General features: G+C 42.1%; 1 protein-coding gene across 2 annotated transcripts in view; it reads right to left on the bottom strand.

Annotated features, from left to right (window-relative positions):
• Nucleotides 1–17,606, bottom strand: part of MYO16 (myosin XVI) — a 519,236-nt gene that overhangs the window by 165,976 nt on the left and 335,654 nt on the right. For both annotated transcript variants that reach the window (XM_027557960.1, XM_027557959.1), the window contains exon 21: nt 10,968–11,040. In XM_027557960.1, the coding sequence (XP_027413761.1) occupies nt 10,968–11,040 (73 nt within the window). The remainder of the gene's footprint in view (nt 1–10,967; nt 11,041–17,606) is intronic.

Raw genomic sequence — 17,606 nt, 5'->3', positions numbered from 1 at the left:
TTTTCACCAGAACGGTTTTCCTTTCCCTATTCTAAATTGTTGGTCGCACTCACTGTTTCAGCAAAGGTTAAAATATAAAAGAAGTGCTAACAGCATGGACTTCAGAACCACCAGGACAGGCAGCTAGGGGGACGGCTGTGGACATATCGCCCTGAGGCAGGCCCCTCGCTGAAAAGAGAAAGAAATGCATGCCACTAACGGGACGGTGGCCAGAACCAGGACGCGAACCTGCCCATCTTGGTTTGTCCTCACTGAGCTGTCTGTGTTACACGTGCATACGCATGCGTGTGTTAAACACCGTCAGAGACAGACACAAAGATTTGCAAAGGCAAAGCACTTTACGTATCTAGAAGCATAAATCTGCATCAGTAATGAGATATCTCTGACGTCAATGCAAACAGTCATTATTTTTATTTTTCAACTCTATCCACGGAACTATGTTTGAGTTTCATTAAAACCCCCCAGTATTCCCTGGAGTAGATGTTAATGTAGGTAAAAGGTGGGTTTTCATAAATGATAATGAACAATTATTAAGAACTGTTTAATTAGCATGCACCTTCTCTGATTAAAATACATGCTTTGTACATTAGGTGCCATTGTGGAGCAGTTTAATAATAAAAACCATGCACCCTTTGAAAACACTCTTTAGTAACAGGCCATTATTGCTTATCCAGATGGCCCATCATTTGTATTAATGACAAACTTAATTTCTTGAGTAAATTTTCACCAACTGTTCTCCCTTTATTTTTATTACTCAGTGAAATTTATCTGAAGCAAAAATATAATAAAGCATGACATATGCATCACAGAATTAAAGTGGAGATTAATTAAAGCTGACTCCAGCTGAAGGCAGAGCCCCAGGCGTTAGACGGGGATTCAAAATCCTACTGAACACTGGAATGAACCAGGCACTTTTAAAAAAGGCTGATGTCTGGGTCTGACCCCATACCAATTAAATCAGAGTGCGGCCTGGCATTGATAGATTTTAGAAGTTTTCCGGGTGATTCGAACGTGGAGACAGATGATGGCATACACAATCCATTAACTGATTTCCACATCAATTTACACACACACACATGTGCATGACATATATCATACCATTATACCTTAAAGGACATTTGTTTCTGTCCAAAGTGTCCTTTAGTGGGAGCGAGGCTCACGAGGCAGGGGACACATGCCTACTTACAGCTGATTCATTCTGCACAGCTGAAACTAACACAACACTGTGAAGAAACTATTTGTCGTTGATGTTGTTTTAGTTGCTCAGTAGCATTCAACTCTTTCGAGAGCCTGTGGGCTGTAGCCCACCAGGTTCCCATGTCCATGGGATTTCCCAGGCAAGAATACCGGAATGGATTGCCATTTCCTTCTCCAGGGGATCTTTCCTACCCAGGGTTCAAACCCATGTCTCCTTCATTGGCAGGCAGATGCTTTACTGCTGAGCCAGCAGGGAAGCTCAAAGAAAATATACCCCAAATTAAAATAAATTAAACAACAAAAAGAGAAAACACCAAAATGTCCTTTAGACATCTGCCTCATCAGACATTTGGCCCATCCCACGCCAAAAGGTCCTTGATATCTGCATGTGGGCTCAGCTGCTTAGTCATGTCCGACTCTTTGCAGCTCTATGGACTGTAGCCCACAGGCTCCTCTTGTCCATGGGTTTATCCAGGCAAGAGTGTCAGAGTGGGTTGCCGTGCCCTCCTCCAGGGAGTCTTCCTGATCCAGGGATGGAACCCACATCTCTTGTGTCTCCTGCACCAGCAGGCGGGATCTTTACCACTAGTGCCACGTGGGCCATCTTCTGGGGAGATCACTGTTTCTTTAAGAAACCAAACACCCTTTCTGTCTCTCTGGATTCTCACTGAGATTTCAAATCAAACTCTGTGTTATAGGTTTTAAGCTAATAGAGCTGGCACTTACTTCACAGGCATGGAGACACTATTTTTATACAGATAACAAAAACACTTTCTCTTCCGACCATATTTCTTTTAGGGATTCTGTCATTCAGTGCAACAGGGGTTCAAAAAATAAATTCAAGGGAGGTGGGAGGGGGGTTCAGGATGGGGAACATGTGTATACCCGTGGCAGATTCATGGTGATGTATGGCAAAACCAATACAATATTGTTAAGTAAACAAACAAACAAACAAACCCAAAAAATAAATTCAACATTTTAATGAGTTTAATTCATGCCTAAAATCCCCTTTAACGTGAATCGCCAATATTTAGGGGTTCGTCAACAATAAACGTATTGGCTAATTTTCTGGCCATATTCTGCATCACAATCTGTTAATGTCAGATTGAAACACACAAACACTACTGAAATAAAGGTCTTTTTCAAAGAGTTCTCCTTATCCAGGATTAAACACAAAGCCTAGAGATACGGGCCACAAAGGAGGCTGAGCACCGAAGAACTGATGTCTTAGAACTGTGGTGTTGGAGAAGACTCTTGAGAGTCCCTTGGACTGCAAGGAGATCAAACCAGTCCACCCTAAAGGAGATCAGTCCTGAATATTCACTGGAAGGACTGATGCTGAAGCTGAAGCTCTAATACTTCGGCCACCTGATGTGAAGAACTGACTCACTGGAAAAGACCTTGATGCTGGGAAAGACTGAGGGCAGGAAGAGAAGAGGGTGACAGAGGATGAGAGGGTTGGATGGCATCACCGATTCGATGGACATGAGTTTGATCAAACTCCAGAAGATGGTGAAGGACAGGGAAGCCTGGTGGCCGCAGTTCATGAGGTCACAAAGAGTCAGACGCGACTTAGCGACTGAACAACAAGAAAGAGACCCTGAAAACATCACAGACGTCAGAGCACTGGCTAAGGTGCCAGAGAAAGAGCGCGCGGCACAGAAGTGCCAATTTGGGACCCAACGGATTTGCATGTGGATTCCCGTGTAGCCCCGGAAAGATTTCTAGATGTCCCTCAGCTTTCTGAGAAGGTGCTGCAAGAGCTAGTGATCATAAAGGAAGAACGTCCGGGTTACAGGAGCGACTCCAGAAATCGTAGCCACTACTGACTGTTAGCAGAAGGCTAAACGGAACCATGCTCGCAGTCTGCACTCCTGGGGCTTTGCATCTGCAGACTCATTATCGTAAAGCTGAGCTTCTTCCTGGTCAGTTGTCATCAAAAGAACTCAACTGACTCTTATCTAAAGTGACCTGATACATATTTTCAAATACATTAATTCTTCCTATTACATTTTGCAACACCTCCTTTTAATCACCCTGGGGCAGGCACACCCCAGAGATACTTGAGTTTAGTTCCAGACCAGGGCGGGAACAGGAATATGGCAATAAAGCTAGGCACATGCATCTTTTGGTTCCCCAGACCAAACTTCTTGGTGAATGCAGGGGATTCACTGAGAAATGTAACGCATACACTACACTGTACTCTATTAAGTGTGCAATAGCATTACGTCTAAAGAAATGTACATAATTAAAAACGACTTTACTGCTAAAAATACACTGAACAGCGTCTGGGCCTTCAGCATGTCTTAGCAGTAATATTAATGCTCACCGATCACAGACCGTCATAACAAATACAACAATAACAAACAAGCATGGTGCGTGAGAATTACTAAAACACGACAGAAAGACGTGAGCTGAGCAAATGCTGTTGGAAAATTGGCTCCAGTAAAGCGCGCTTGATGAAGGGTTGTCCCAAAACTTTAATTTGTAAACAGCGCAATGTGTGTGAAGCCGAACGGAACAAAGCGCAGTAGAAGGCCTGCCTCCACTTTACAGGGAGAGGATACGCCTGCACTCGCCAACTCACTCATTCATATTAAACAAATGGATCTGCTGGAAAACTGCACTATGAAAAAAACAACGGCATATCAAATTTATTAAAAGTTTATTGCTTCTGTATTTAATAGAATAAATAATATAAATAAATAAATATTGTATCAGAAATACAAAAAAATATACCCGTAAGAAGGTACCAATTAAAGCTTAGGAAATGTATAATATAATAATAATGAATCTTAAAGTTTAACTTTCAAACAACCTTTGAAATGTTCTGGAATCAGATGCTGGTTCTGTGTATTCTTCCTTGAGTCGCTTAAATTATCTGAACCTTAGTTTCTTTAGCTCTAAAATGGAGATGTTGCTTAAGTGAAAAAGTTTTGAGGGGAAAAAATTCATTAAATGTGCACTTTCCATGCTCAAAACTGTTTTCTTCTGCTTCATTTTTTTTTGTGCCCCCCAAAATATTCTCAAAACTGTTAACCTATTTTTAAACACAGACTGCGATATTATTATAAGTACATTAAAATAGCATGTCATTAATTAATCTGCTTATTTTTCAATAGGAATCTGAATAGAACTATACTAGGGTTCTGCTATGTAAAAAAATAAATTTCCTCATTTGATTTTTTCTTGTATTGTATTATCAATAGTGTGGTGAGTTCCTGAAAAGATTTCAGAAAATTAGATTTCAGAAAATTAGAGAGAAGAAAATGTTCTCAGAGCTAGACATTTAATGAATGCATGATTTGGGAATTTAAATGTGAAACAACTTAATAATATTTCTTGTATTCGTAGATCGATTCATTGAGCTGAAAATAGATTTTATTGATACCTAATAGTCTATCAGAACATGTGCTATGATTAAATACCACAATGAGGTATCACACCCCCAGCGGTCAGAATGGCCATAATTTAAAAATCTACAAATGCTGGAGTAGATGTGGAGGAAAAGGCACCCTAAAATAGGTTAGAAACAAGGACCTACTGTACAGCATAGGGAATTATATTCGATTTCTTGTAATAGCCTATAATGGAAAAGAATCTGAAAGGGAATCTATGTATACACATAACTGAATACACTTTGCTGTACACCCGAAATCAACAAAACACTGCATAAATTAACTATACTTCAATTAAAAAAATCAAAGGAACAATACATGGGACTTGCCATACTAGGGGTGAACACAGAAGCTTTTTCCTCACTAAGGTTTTCCTAATTCTTCTCCCAAGATATCCACTTAGAATTAGTCCTTCTCACATTTGCACCCCACCTACCTCGCTGTAGTGTCCCTACCTTTCCTAGTGCCTAATGCAGAGTCTGGAACTTGGGACACATACAAAAAACATTTGTTGAATGAATGAACCACAGAGAACTCTGATGCAAATGAGCCAGAAAAAATGGACCCTTCCAGGTTCCGAGAAAACACTTTCTTACAGAGCAGAGACCACAGTACTCTCAGTTTTCCCATCTGTAAAATGGAATTATCTACATCAAGAGCAAATGGCTTGAGTTCAACTGATGGGTTCAATTGATGGCTGTTAATATATCCTCTGAGCTTTCCTGGTGGCTCAGATAGTAAAGAATCTGCCTGTAAAGCAGGAGACCGAGGTTCACTCCCTGGGTCGGGAAGATTCCCTGGAGAAGGAAACGGCAACCCACTCCAGTATTGTTGCCTAGAGAATCCCGTGGACAGACGAGCCTGGTGGGCTATGGTCCATGAGCTGGCAAACAGTTGGACATGACTGAGCGACTAACACTTCCACTTTCTTTCCATATGTCCACTGATTTCTTTCTGTATCATATCTAGGATAGTGATTTCACAACTAGGGATTGCATGGGGTTTTTTACAGGTTGAGGTTGACAAACTACATAATCTTATTTCATAGAACTTTAGAAGTCCAGGCATTTGGCTTTTTCCAAACCTTTGAACACTTAGCCCAAATCTGAGTTATTGTTCACCAGGACTTTCCAAAAAATCTCACTCTTTAGAAAAGATTTTGTAAGCAGGGAAATGTTTCAAATCCTTGAAGACTCTTCTGAAATCCGCTTAGACGAAGCCTCACTTGACGACTGGTCAGCTGTCATTATCTTATCTTCTACAACAGAAGCTTTTACTTTGAACAACTGTGTTATCTTTCCAAATTCTCTGTATTCTTGTAGCAAATTGCTGATAAGCAGTTTTACAGACTCCATGGCTTTAAGTTTCATTTCATGTGGCTGCATGCTATGTGTCTAGTGGGAAATGGGGGGAAATTATTGAATGTTAAATCATTAGCTTCCACTACTTGGTTCTTTATGACTTTGGTGAAGATCTGTAGCCTGCAGAGCTTGGCAATAGCAACTGTTGGGAGAACACATTCTAACATTTATTAAAATAATTTTCATATAATCTTAGCGTTTTCTCATTTATTCTAGATGGTACAGGCATATTGTATTTTATTGTGCTTCTCAGCCACTGCCTTTTTTACCAATTGAAACTCTCGAGTTACGTTGGGTCAAGTAAGTCTACCAGCATCAGCTTTTCAACAGCAGCTGCTCAACTCTTGCCTCTGTGTCACATTTTGGTAATTCTTGCAATATTTCAAACTTTTTTTATTATTATTATATTTGTTATGGTGACTTGTGATCATTGATCTTTGGTGTTTCTACAAAGACTTGTTGAAGGCTCAGATGATGGTGCTTTTTAGCAACGAAGTCTTTATTATTAGGGCACATACATCGGGTTTTTCTTTGGCTTTTTTTTTTTTTTTTTTTTTAGATTTAAGCTATAGCACACTTAATAGACACAGTGTAGTGCAAATATTACTTTCACACGCACTGTGAAACCAAAGGAAATACACGTGACCAGCTTTGGCAGTATTTGCTTTTTCGCTGTGGTCTGAAGCTGAATCAGCAGTATCTCAGAGGGGCACCTGTATATTATGGACGCTCTCAACATACTCAGTGATGAAAAGAATAACCCAATAAACCCCATCTGCAGTCAACCGACTGCAACAATTATCAACAATTACCACCTCATGGCTAATTCTGCCTTATCCATTTCCTTATCCATTACCCTCAAAATTAGATTCACTGAAGTAATTCTCAGACATTGTGTCATTAAACTGCAAATATTTGAGTATAATTCTCTAACCTACAATGTCTTTTAAAAAGTACCTTCACAGTATCTATATCACATGTAATTTATATCAAGGATAATTTTTTTAATTTTGTCAAATATCCAGATTTCACATTACATTGATTAACTCATAATGTTTATACTTAAGCAAATCAGGACCCACATAGTGCCTATATATGTAACTGATTTATATGTCTCCTGGAGCTCCTTTAATCTGTAAGTCACCTTCTTCTTTCACATTTTTATTCTTGCATTTTATATGTTGAAGAAATCAGGTCATTTGTCTTGCACTGTTTCTTACAGGTTAGATTTTGTAGGGTGAACTCTTATAGTTTAGTTTATCATTCTGTCATCAGCTGTTTTTTTAAGATTTTTTTTGATGAGGACCATTTTTAAAGTCTTTATTGAATTTGCTATAAATATTGCTTCTGTCTTATATTTTGAATTTTAGGGCCTTGAGGCATGTGCGATCTCAGTTCTCGGACCAGGAATCGAACTCACAACTCGGCAAAGGAAGGTGGAGTCTTAACCACTGGACCGCCAGGGAAGTTCGTCCTCGGTCCCCAGTTTCTGTTAGTTAGTAGTTACATCAATGCACTTGATTACGCTCAGGACTTTTTCCTTTCCTTCCTTCTGCCCTCCCTTCCTTCCACCCTACCTTCCTTGGTGAGACACTTGACAAGCATCTGATATACTGTCCGCCTTCTTTGTAAGCCAGCTGTGATCGGCCCTCATCGCAGAGACGCCTAGATTCATTACTTATCAGGATCGGTGACGCTGACTTGCTCTAATTCTGTCATTCATTCTTCATTTATTTGTAGTGAGATTGCACCAAGTTATACTTATAAATTAACCTGGGGAGAATCCGGATCTTCGTAATAGCAAGGCTTTCTACTGATGCAGGAGGTCTTTTCATTTTTCACCTGTGATTATGCACCTTCCAGGAGCATTTTAGCTCTCACTTAGGCCAGTGGCTAACTTTGCTGATGTAAATGTTTTCTTCTTTTCCTCTGATTCCGGTAAACTGCCTTAAGAACACACAAAAGTCCTTTGTTTGACGAGCTGATGCACAACGTGCCATGTACCAGGCGCTCTCGCTGTCTGCGGCCACGTTTTCATTCGTCCTTTTCAGCTGTCTAAATATTAATCATCTCTGGACTGAAAAGTATTTTTGCCTCTCCCTGTCACATCATGCCTTAAATCGCCTTTGCTTTTCTAACATCAGTGGCACCACGATGCCCACGGGCACTGACATTTCCTAGTAGCAGAAACAAGCCCTCAGGTAGAGCATCGCAAGCTTTCAGCTAGTTTTTGGGAGCTTCTCGAGCATACCCAGGCTGGTGGTCCTGATTTTTGGAGCACTTCTTAGAATCTTCTGAAACTGTCCCTGTCCTAAATATATGTCAAGTTTCTTATGGAAAATGCTTATGGATGAACAATTGTCAAGAAATATATAAATATATATTTTCCTATTCCTGAGCAAGAAGAACCACTAGCAAATTTACTAAAGATTTTTTCTTATGAGTGTGCTCTTTAAATTTTAATTGAAACACATTTGTTAGTGACCGGTCACTCAGTCGTGTCTGACTCTTGGTGACCTCATGGACTGCAGCCCACCAGACTCCTCTGTCCGTGGGATTCTCCAGGCAAGAATACTGGAGTGGGTTACCATTCTCTTCTCCAGGGGATCTTCCCAACCCAGGGATTGAACCTTGGTCTCCTGCATTGCAGGCAGATTCTTTACTGTCTGAGCCACCAGGAGAGCAAGATTTTTTCTTATGAGTTTACTCTTTAAATTTCAGATGAAACACATCTGCTAAGCTTGTTTTCTATGCATAAAGTGGTATCACACCTGACTGCACTCTGTGGCGGCTGACATTCTAGTGAGAAGCTCATAGGTCAATAAGCTCAAAACAGAATAGAACAGATACTTATAAAGACATTAAGATCCTTCTGAGTTTGGTTCTGAATATAATATTGATCTGGTAAACACTCTGCTGCAAGTTTCCAGTGGAATAAGACATGCGGAAGTTCACCATTCTATCAGCAACTTCGAATCTAAAATGCATCATTCAATCCAATGGCCTTTAAAACACCTCACAGGCAAATTCAGGAATCTGCTAAATCCACCGTAAGTTGAGATATGATTCCTCACAAAGAAAATAATTTTATTTTTCAGATGCCTCCTGGGTACTATCGTGCCCCAGTAATTAAGCAAGCCAGCGAAAACGGCATGGCCAGCCTACCCAGCAAACTAAAAGCACATCTTTCAAAATATTTACTGTTTTCTTAATTTAAGTCTAAAAAACTTCGTCTTGAGCTTTTACCCTTAAGTATCTAAAGCTTTTGGTATTTAACAGACTTGTTTTTTTAGATTAAAAAAAGCCATTCTTTGTTATATAAAAATCTCAAACCATGTATATGTTGTTAACTATATAATTAAAATATTTAAATTAAGGAAAGAGTGGTAAGGGATGCACATAACTGTAGTAAAGATGTTAGTTTTCATGAAAAGATAATATGAATGTTTTGCGCATTGCAGCTGCCAGCACAGGCCTGATCGGTGCCCAGGCATGGGCGCAGAGTGGGGCCTGGGAGCCCAGCCTGTGCGGACACTGCCCACCTGTGATTTTTGTGTATCACTAACCAGGAGATGCAGAAACTGTGAGTCTCCTTAGAGACCAGAACTCCATCTTTTTCTAAGACAAAAATGTAAGGAATCAGTACGACTGGCATCAACATTCAAACACGGGGGCTGAGCTGCGTTGGCAGAGGCGGCTGCAGGCCTGCATCTCTCGTGGGACAGCCTGCTGCTGGCTCTTCACTGCCTTCTTCTGTACGGGCATCACTGCTTCTCTTAATATTAAGCAGTAAATAAACAGACCACGAAGTCCTCCCTTTTGCATGAATCCATGGACACAGAAGCACAAAGGGAGAAGCAATCTCTGATCTCCTTGGTATTATTTCAGAGGAGAATTTGGGTAGGGTTTTGCAGAGAAATGATTCATGATGATTCACCCTGGATTAAGTGAGTCAGTATGATTAAGACCTAGTCACAGGGCTTTGCATCCCGTTTTTAGGGGGATAAAGGCCGAATTGGAAAAGGTTTTTGGGTGTTCCCACTTACAGAGGTGATCATAGCTACCCACCATTTCTTACACACGTGCAGAGAGCTGGAAAATGATACCAGAACCTCCATAATAGGCATCTTGTCTATGGTCACAGCTCTGTGGGTCTGTTGCCATCTTGACATTACAGATAAGGAAACCAAAGCTCATTACAGATTCTACATCTTAGCCAAGACAGCTCTGCTAGTGAAAGTCACAGAATTGGGTTTCAACCTCATGCTAGTTAATTTCTTATCTGGTGTCACTAACCACCCTAAGCATTGCATGCTTGACATTTTTCATGTAATATAATGCAGTGTGGCTTTTCCTTTTTCCACCTGTACCTTTTATAGGTTTATTTTTTCTTCTCTTCTGAGGCAAGTTTTATTTCTATTCTTAACATTTAATTTTTAGATACACTTAATTCAATTAAACTATTTGCACTATACTAATAGCATGCCTAAAGAACTGAGTGCCTTTCAAGTCCCCTAAATTGTAAATGGATTAAAAATAATCAATGCCTCTTTAACCTCCTTTTATGAGTTGGCCATTAGTCATATGTATGCATATGGCGTAAAGCTGAATCTACAAATAAGATCGTTGACCATGAAAGAGTATGTCCATTCCGATTTTTGGCCAGGGCTTGCTAAAGCCCTTCACCCTCGTTTCAGAGATGCCCACACTGTCTCTGGCCCAGTTGAAATGGCATTTCCATAAATACAGCTCCAGTCTTCATCTAATACTGTCTTTTAAAACAAGCGCCTCTGTTTAAAACTAAATGATTAGGCCAGTTTACAAGGTCATATAAAAATGATGACTATGTCAACAAACCAGGGACATTAATTTAAAACAGGGTGGCTAAGTACTTCTTTTAATTATATGTGTGCAAGAAATCATGGGGACAGTCTCTAATGCATTCACAAGAGGTAACTATTTGTTGGAAAAACCATTCATGTTAATAAAATTTCAAAAGAAATCCACTTACTTGTTCAAATTCATTCTTTTGAAATTCTTCAAATCCGAAGATGTCCAGAATCCCAATGCCCCACGTCTGTGAGCTGAAATGGAACAGAACACAGTTGAATGGGCATCCTTAACCCTGCCCACAGCCACTCCAGGTCAGAGGAACCCGGCCACTGAGCACGTCGTCGATAATCTGAAGTAAAAGCATGCACATGGTGATCTTAACCTGGTGAAAAACTGAAAATTAGGAGGGAAGAATGTTCTTTGAATGCTTTGATTCAAACACAGACTCATTAACAAAAATGCGTTTGATATCTAAATACAAACTGCAACAACAAATGGATGGTTTAACATTTGCTTCTCTGCAACACTTTCTCTGTCGTCTCCTTCAACCAGACTTGCTTCCTCTGAAGGACTTTGCAGCTATCTGTTGAGTGGGTCTCCTCAGCTAAAACTTGTACCTTGCCAGGCTACTCCAGCCACAAGTCAAGCAATTTCTCCGTCATACATAAGTACAACACGAGTTAACCCCATTAAGCCACATGCATGTTCTTTCACAGATTAAACTGAGCCTCAAAGTGTTCTTGTAAATAAAGAAGAACTGTGAAGATCATGAAATGCAGGTGCAAAATGGACAGGGATCCACGTAATGACTTCATTCTCCCGCGTAAACGATCATCCTCAGAACTCGCTCGTCCCGGACGGTCAAAACACAGATGCTGGCAGCCTCGCTCTATCAGCCCGTGTCCAGTCCTGCATCTTCTTTCAACCGCCCCGCCTCTTTCCACGCCACACACGGAGTCAGTGAGGAGAGGAGGGGGACCGTGCTTGACCCGGCGACACCGACAACCTGGATTCTGTGGGGCTGTGGGGGTAGCACAGGGTGGGGTGGGGGGTACCCCTGAGGAGCTTCTTGCAAAGAAAGGCCTGGATGCTTCTGGAACACTGGTCAGCCCACCCGTCACGTTAATGTCTCTCTCCAGTGCATCTGCAGGGGGAATGCGGTCCGCATTTTCGGCCAGTGGGAGTGACGGTCCCTCACGACGACGGTGCTCCCTGTCTCATCACCAGTCTCCTTGCCGGCGCAGAGGGTGCGGGTTTTGCTTTTGTGTGCTTGGCCGCGCCGCATGGCTTGCGGGGTCCACTATCCTGTCTCTATTTACTGCCAGTAGTACAAATGTGAGCTTCCTAAGTAGGAAGGAGAGCACTTTTAAAGCCCTAATACAAGCATCGCATGGCAAAGAGTGTGAGTCAGTTAAGGAAGCAGAGAACCATTCACTGGAGGTCTCTAGGTAACTAATTCAGTATTTTAGAAGAGAAAAAAAATAAAGTATTTCCCCCTCTGTCCAAATAAACTCTACATGGTTTAGAGAGTCAAATGCTAGAACAGGAAGCTATAAACACATACAGGAAAACAAATGTAACCATTTTCCCCCCCTTGTTTTCAGTTCTGTGTAAGGTCAAAGGAAAACATTCACAAGTATGATTATGCAAGTACTAAATTCCTCTGGAGGATAAATAGTTTAAATGCAATTAAATTCTGTTAGAAGTCACTATTGTTTTAAAATGCACAGTCTCTTTCATGTTCATAGATCTTTTGCACTGTCTTTTGCCTGCCCCGCCTCTTTCTACCATCTTTACAATGTGGACAGAGGGACGTTGGGGGTGAAGCTCGCTCAGTGGGGACCATGGTGCTGAGGTTCAGGCTGACCCGTCGCTTTGCTGTTTGTGTGTGTGTGTTTTCCATGTAATGAGCTGCATCATTTCTCTTGTAGGAGGCTAGTGATGAAGCTTGTCAAGTTTGGGAGTTACTCTATCTTCGCAAGAATCCTGATTCAAACACTTTTTAGTTGGATAACTTTGGCAAAGTCATTAATACTTAAATTTTCTGAGCTGAAATTTCATCATCTGTAAATCTAAGATAACAAATCCTATTTATCCAGCTAAACATTCCCTATGTAAGAAGTGAGGTAAAGAAAGTTCTAGAATAATAACTAGTATACCGTGCGTCTCCAGTCACTGGAAGTTGCTTTAAGAAAAGTTGTTTAAACATGCTCTTGAAGTAAAGAGGGTGGCTAACAGAAGAAATATAAACATCAAATCAGCATAGTAAAATGTCAATCTCATGAAAATTGCAAAGGAAATAAAATTCTGAAAAATTATGATGAGAAAGATATTCCCGAATACTTTTGTTGGCAGCTGAAAACTGGCAGGGCCTTCTTGAAAAATGACTTCCTTACGTGGCATACGGAGAAGGCAATGGCACCCCACTCCAGTACTCTTGCCTGGAAAATCCCATGGACAGAGGAGCCTGGTAGGCTGCAGTCCATGGGTCGCTAAGAGTCGGATATGACTGAGCGACTTCACTTTCACTTTTCACTTTCATGCACTGGAGAAGGAAATGGCAACCCAGTCCAATGTTCTTGCCTGGAGAATCCCAGGGACGGGGGAGCCTGGTGGGCTGCTGTCTATGGGGTCGCACAGAGTCAGACACGACTGAAGTGACTTAGCATAGCATAGCATACGTGGCACAAAGCTTTGAAATATTCATATCATTTGAACCAAGACTTCCATAAGCAAGAACCAATACTAAGACAATGATCAGAAATGCAATTAAAGACAGAATGATGCCCATTGTTACAGTTAAACAACAAAAAGAAGTAACAGATACCCCACTCTAACGACACAATTAATTAAACAACATGCATCCTAGACGGGATTTAGTGAAACTGTCAAGTTAACAGAAACCAATACACAAATTCTGTACAAATAAGCTCTATTATATATCTAGAAGACCTAGAAAGAAGTACAGTCCACCTGAGAAGAGGACCTGGAAATGTCTTCAGTGGTAGACCCAGAGGTGACTTCTTACTGTTCACAATGTCCTATGTGTGTGAGATGCCCAGCCACTCAGTCGCGTCCGACTCTTGAAACCCCATAGACAGTAGCCCTCAGGCTCCTGCGTCCACGGGATCTTCAGGAAGAACACTGGAGTGGGCTGCCATTTCCTCCTCCAGGGGTCTTCCTGGCCCAGGGATCAGCCCTCAGCTCCTGTAGTGTCTCCTGCACTGCAGGTGTTACTGCCGAGCCACCAGGCTATTACAATTCTATTAGCCTTTGCTGGAAAGACGTGTGATTGAATGCAGAGTGGTCACCTTCTGAGCTGGTGGAGGAAGGGTAACTGTGACCTTCAAGGCAATGGAGCCCAGCCGAGGTGGTGTGGACAAGGGTCTGTTTTTCCACGCATGGGAGGTGCAGCAGGGACCCTGGGAGTCAGGGAAGAGCAGGGCTGCTTCCTGACGGCCAGGTGCCGGCCCAGAGCACGGCTGGTCGCTGCCACCCTGCACCAGGACCGCGCAATCAGGCTCTCAGGTCCGACTCCCCAGACTGGCCTGCTCAGCGGGCCTCCTCCAGACAGCCTGCAGTGTAGACAGGAGTCAGGAGAAAGGGTGACAGCCACGAGTGGCCAGACCTCACACACACTCTCTTCCCTTCTGTAACAACGGGGGCTTTGTGTGGACAGAGGACGCCAAGGCGGTCCAGCTGCACGCAGGTGAGCATGACGTTGATCATGGTTCCGATCAGGGAAAGTAAATTATTAATTAGTAACGTAGACTAGCATGTATTTGGTTCAAAGAACACTCCTTTCATTTATTCACATTGCATACGTATCAAATTCCAAACTACATTTTGTTACCAGATAAAATGTTTAAAAAAGATGGAGAAAAAGGAATAACTATTTTCAGGAAAAAAAAAATTAATCCAGGTTTAATGCATTTTAAGGATTATTTTTGCAACTACTGACAGACAAAATGTGTTTGCCTTTTTTTTTTTTCAAAAATCTATTTCATCATTTATGATTGAGTGAAATTTTGTTGTTCAGTGACTCAGTCATGTCTGACTTTTTGGGACCCCATGAACTGCAGGCTTCCCTGTCCTTCACTTTCTCCCGGAGCTTGTTCAAACTCATGCCCATTGAGTCGGTGATGCCATCCAACCATCTCATCCTCTGTCGTCCCCTTCTCCTCCTGCCTTCAATCTTTCCAAGCATCAGGGTCTTTTCCAATCAGTTGGCTCTTCGCATCAGGTGGCCAAAGTACCAGAGATTCAGCTTCAGCATCAGTCCTTCCAATGAATATTCAGGACTGATTTCCTTTAGGATTGACTGGTTTGATCTCTTTGCAGTCCAGGGGACTCTAGAGAGTCTTGTCCAGCACCACAGTTTTGAAAGCATCAATTCTTCAGTGCTCAGACTTCTTTATGGTCCAACTCTAACGTCTGTACACGATTACTGGAAAAACTATAGCTTTATGTGACTGCTACTGCAATAGCTACCTTGGCAGGAGGGAGTCAAGGGCCTGCAGCCAGCAAAATGCCCGTTCCATGCGGCAGTCAGCAGTGCTGTCATTTCACTTATTGATATCTCGACTCGTATTACACAGGCATTTAACTCAACATCCAATTTCTAGCAAGGAGGAGCAGACAGAGGTCATCAAATGAACCGGGATTCAATCCGTTAGGCAAAATTAACATATTAATGAGATGATCTGCTTTAGTTCAAATTCTGCCCTGGAAATCTCCTGAGGGTTTTCTTAACGGTTAACAAAAATGCCTACCCCGCATCGACTCATTAGTAAAATACACCACTTTCGATATCAGACAAAACGCTAAATGCCAGGGCATCTGTCTGACTTTGATTTGCCTTCCAGGCCTGTGGGTATGAGAAAGGGGAAAGCCTAAATTAAAGAGCATGTCCTCTTCGGAACACGGATGAACTAATTTTATTTGGGCAGCGAGGTTGGGGGATCTATCCACATCAGGTTTTGTCCTCAGTCATCTCTGGGCAAGGAGGGGAACTGACAGTTACCTAAGTAATTCAAAGTCAGCTCAGGAAAGAAATGAATGCTGTTTGGCACAAAACCCTTAGATGGAGCCAGAGCTGAATCAGACCCTGTGGCTGATCGCTGACACGTCAGACCCCAGATGGGGTAAGAAATATGAACATCCTAGCATCATCTGCAGTGTAGAGGGCTGATTCAGAGTTCACCCCCTGCCAGAACGCAGGGGGCCACCAGATGTTTGGATGTGACCAACATCTTCCAAGGGCTTCCTTGGTGGCACTGGTGGTAAAGAATGGAGACGCAGGAGACGTGGGTTCGATCGCTGGGTTGGGAAGATCCCCTGGAGTCGGAAGTGGAAACCCCACTCCAGTATTCTTGCCTGGAGAATCCCAAGGACAGAGGAGCCTGGTAGGCTATAGTCCATGGGGTCACAAAGAGTCAGACACTGGGGGAACATCTTCCAAAATATCCTGACTAGGAATCATAGAATCCTAGGTCCTGAAAGCAAAACCAAGCCAGAGAGATAAGCCAACACCCTTCATTTGTAAGCAAATGAAATGCGATTATCGCAGCTTCAGAGGTTGAACAAATTAAGATTCACAAGACATAAATGTCTCACTAAAGATTTCATTAATGCTAAGTGTCAAGCTTAGAATAGAAACCCAGATCTCTCGATTTCCAACTCCCTTAAAAAAAAATTAAAACCGAGTTAAAAGATAAAATTGCTGTATTCATAAATTAACTACCATCTTGAATATCCACAAAAATGAGACCTATATAACATCTCAGCCCACTAGTCGAAAGTACAGTAAAAAGTGCTGCTTCATTTTTCACTTATTATGCTTTTCTCTTTTTTCAACCATTTTACTAAGATTTAATTACATACAATGTTGTATAAGCTTAAGGTATATAGCCTGTTGACTTGCCACACACAGACTGCAAAATTATCATGCTTTTCTTAATAGGGTTCCTTTTCTCCATAATAATTCTGTCTGAATACAAACCCTTCTTTTTATGAGGTTCCTTCTATTTAAATTTTAAAGAGCACTTTGGATTATCTTTGCTAGTTAATAGTAGATTTTGAAGATCGTTAAAGTTTGTGATTAGTCTGCCCCTCAGATGATGATAGAGAAGAATGTTTGGAAGAACTGGGATCAACAATCATCTCAGAATCCCTCAGACCACCCAGGAAATGGACACCTGTCTTTCTAATGATCACCTTCAAGTACATACACTTGCAACTTGAGGTTCAAAGGAACCGCCATGAAAATTCAATTAACTAGATAGTGACTTCCAGCAAGTGGCTATTGTTGGTAAGCAACCAGCCCAAAACTCACTGACCAAACAAAACAGGAAGTCCTCATTATGGTTCTAGGTCCTTTTGTCAGCGTGGGTGGCCTGATGGGGGTTGGCAGGTCTAAGACAGCACCCTCCTCCCCAAGGGCCCTGGGGTTGGCCAGCCCTTGGCTGGCTCACAGCACCTCTCCCCACCCGAGAAGGACCTGGGCTCAAGCGTGAGGGGCAATGACAGGGATCTCAGGGGGCTCTTGTGAGGCATTAGAGTTGGCGCCTCTTCACCTTGGTTGTATTCTCTTGGCTACAGCAAGACACAGGGGCCGCTCAGACGCCAAGGTAGAGAGAACCGACCTCACCTCTTGATGAGAGAAGTGTCAGAGCGGTTGGGCAGGGCAAGGAGGCAGAGATGCAAGCAGCCGGGGGCAGTTTTGCCCCACGCTTCTTCACTTCACTTATTAGCTCGCTCACCTTTCAAACGGGTAGTTTGAAAAGTGCACCTCGTTCTGCAAAGCGCACTGCTGGCT

The sequence above is a fragment of the Bos indicus x Bos taurus genome, chromosome 12 (genome assembly GCF_003369695.1).
Source record: "Bos indicus x Bos taurus breed Angus x Brahman F1 hybrid chromosome 12, Bos_hybrid_MaternalHap_v2.0, whole genome shotgun sequence".
NCBI classification, from domain to species: Eukaryota; Metazoa; Chordata; class Mammalia; order Artiodactyla; family Bovidae; genus Bos; species Bos indicus x Bos taurus.
The sequence above is the reverse complement of the archived record's forward strand: the minus strand, read 5'-3'. Positions and strand labels throughout refer to the sequence as shown.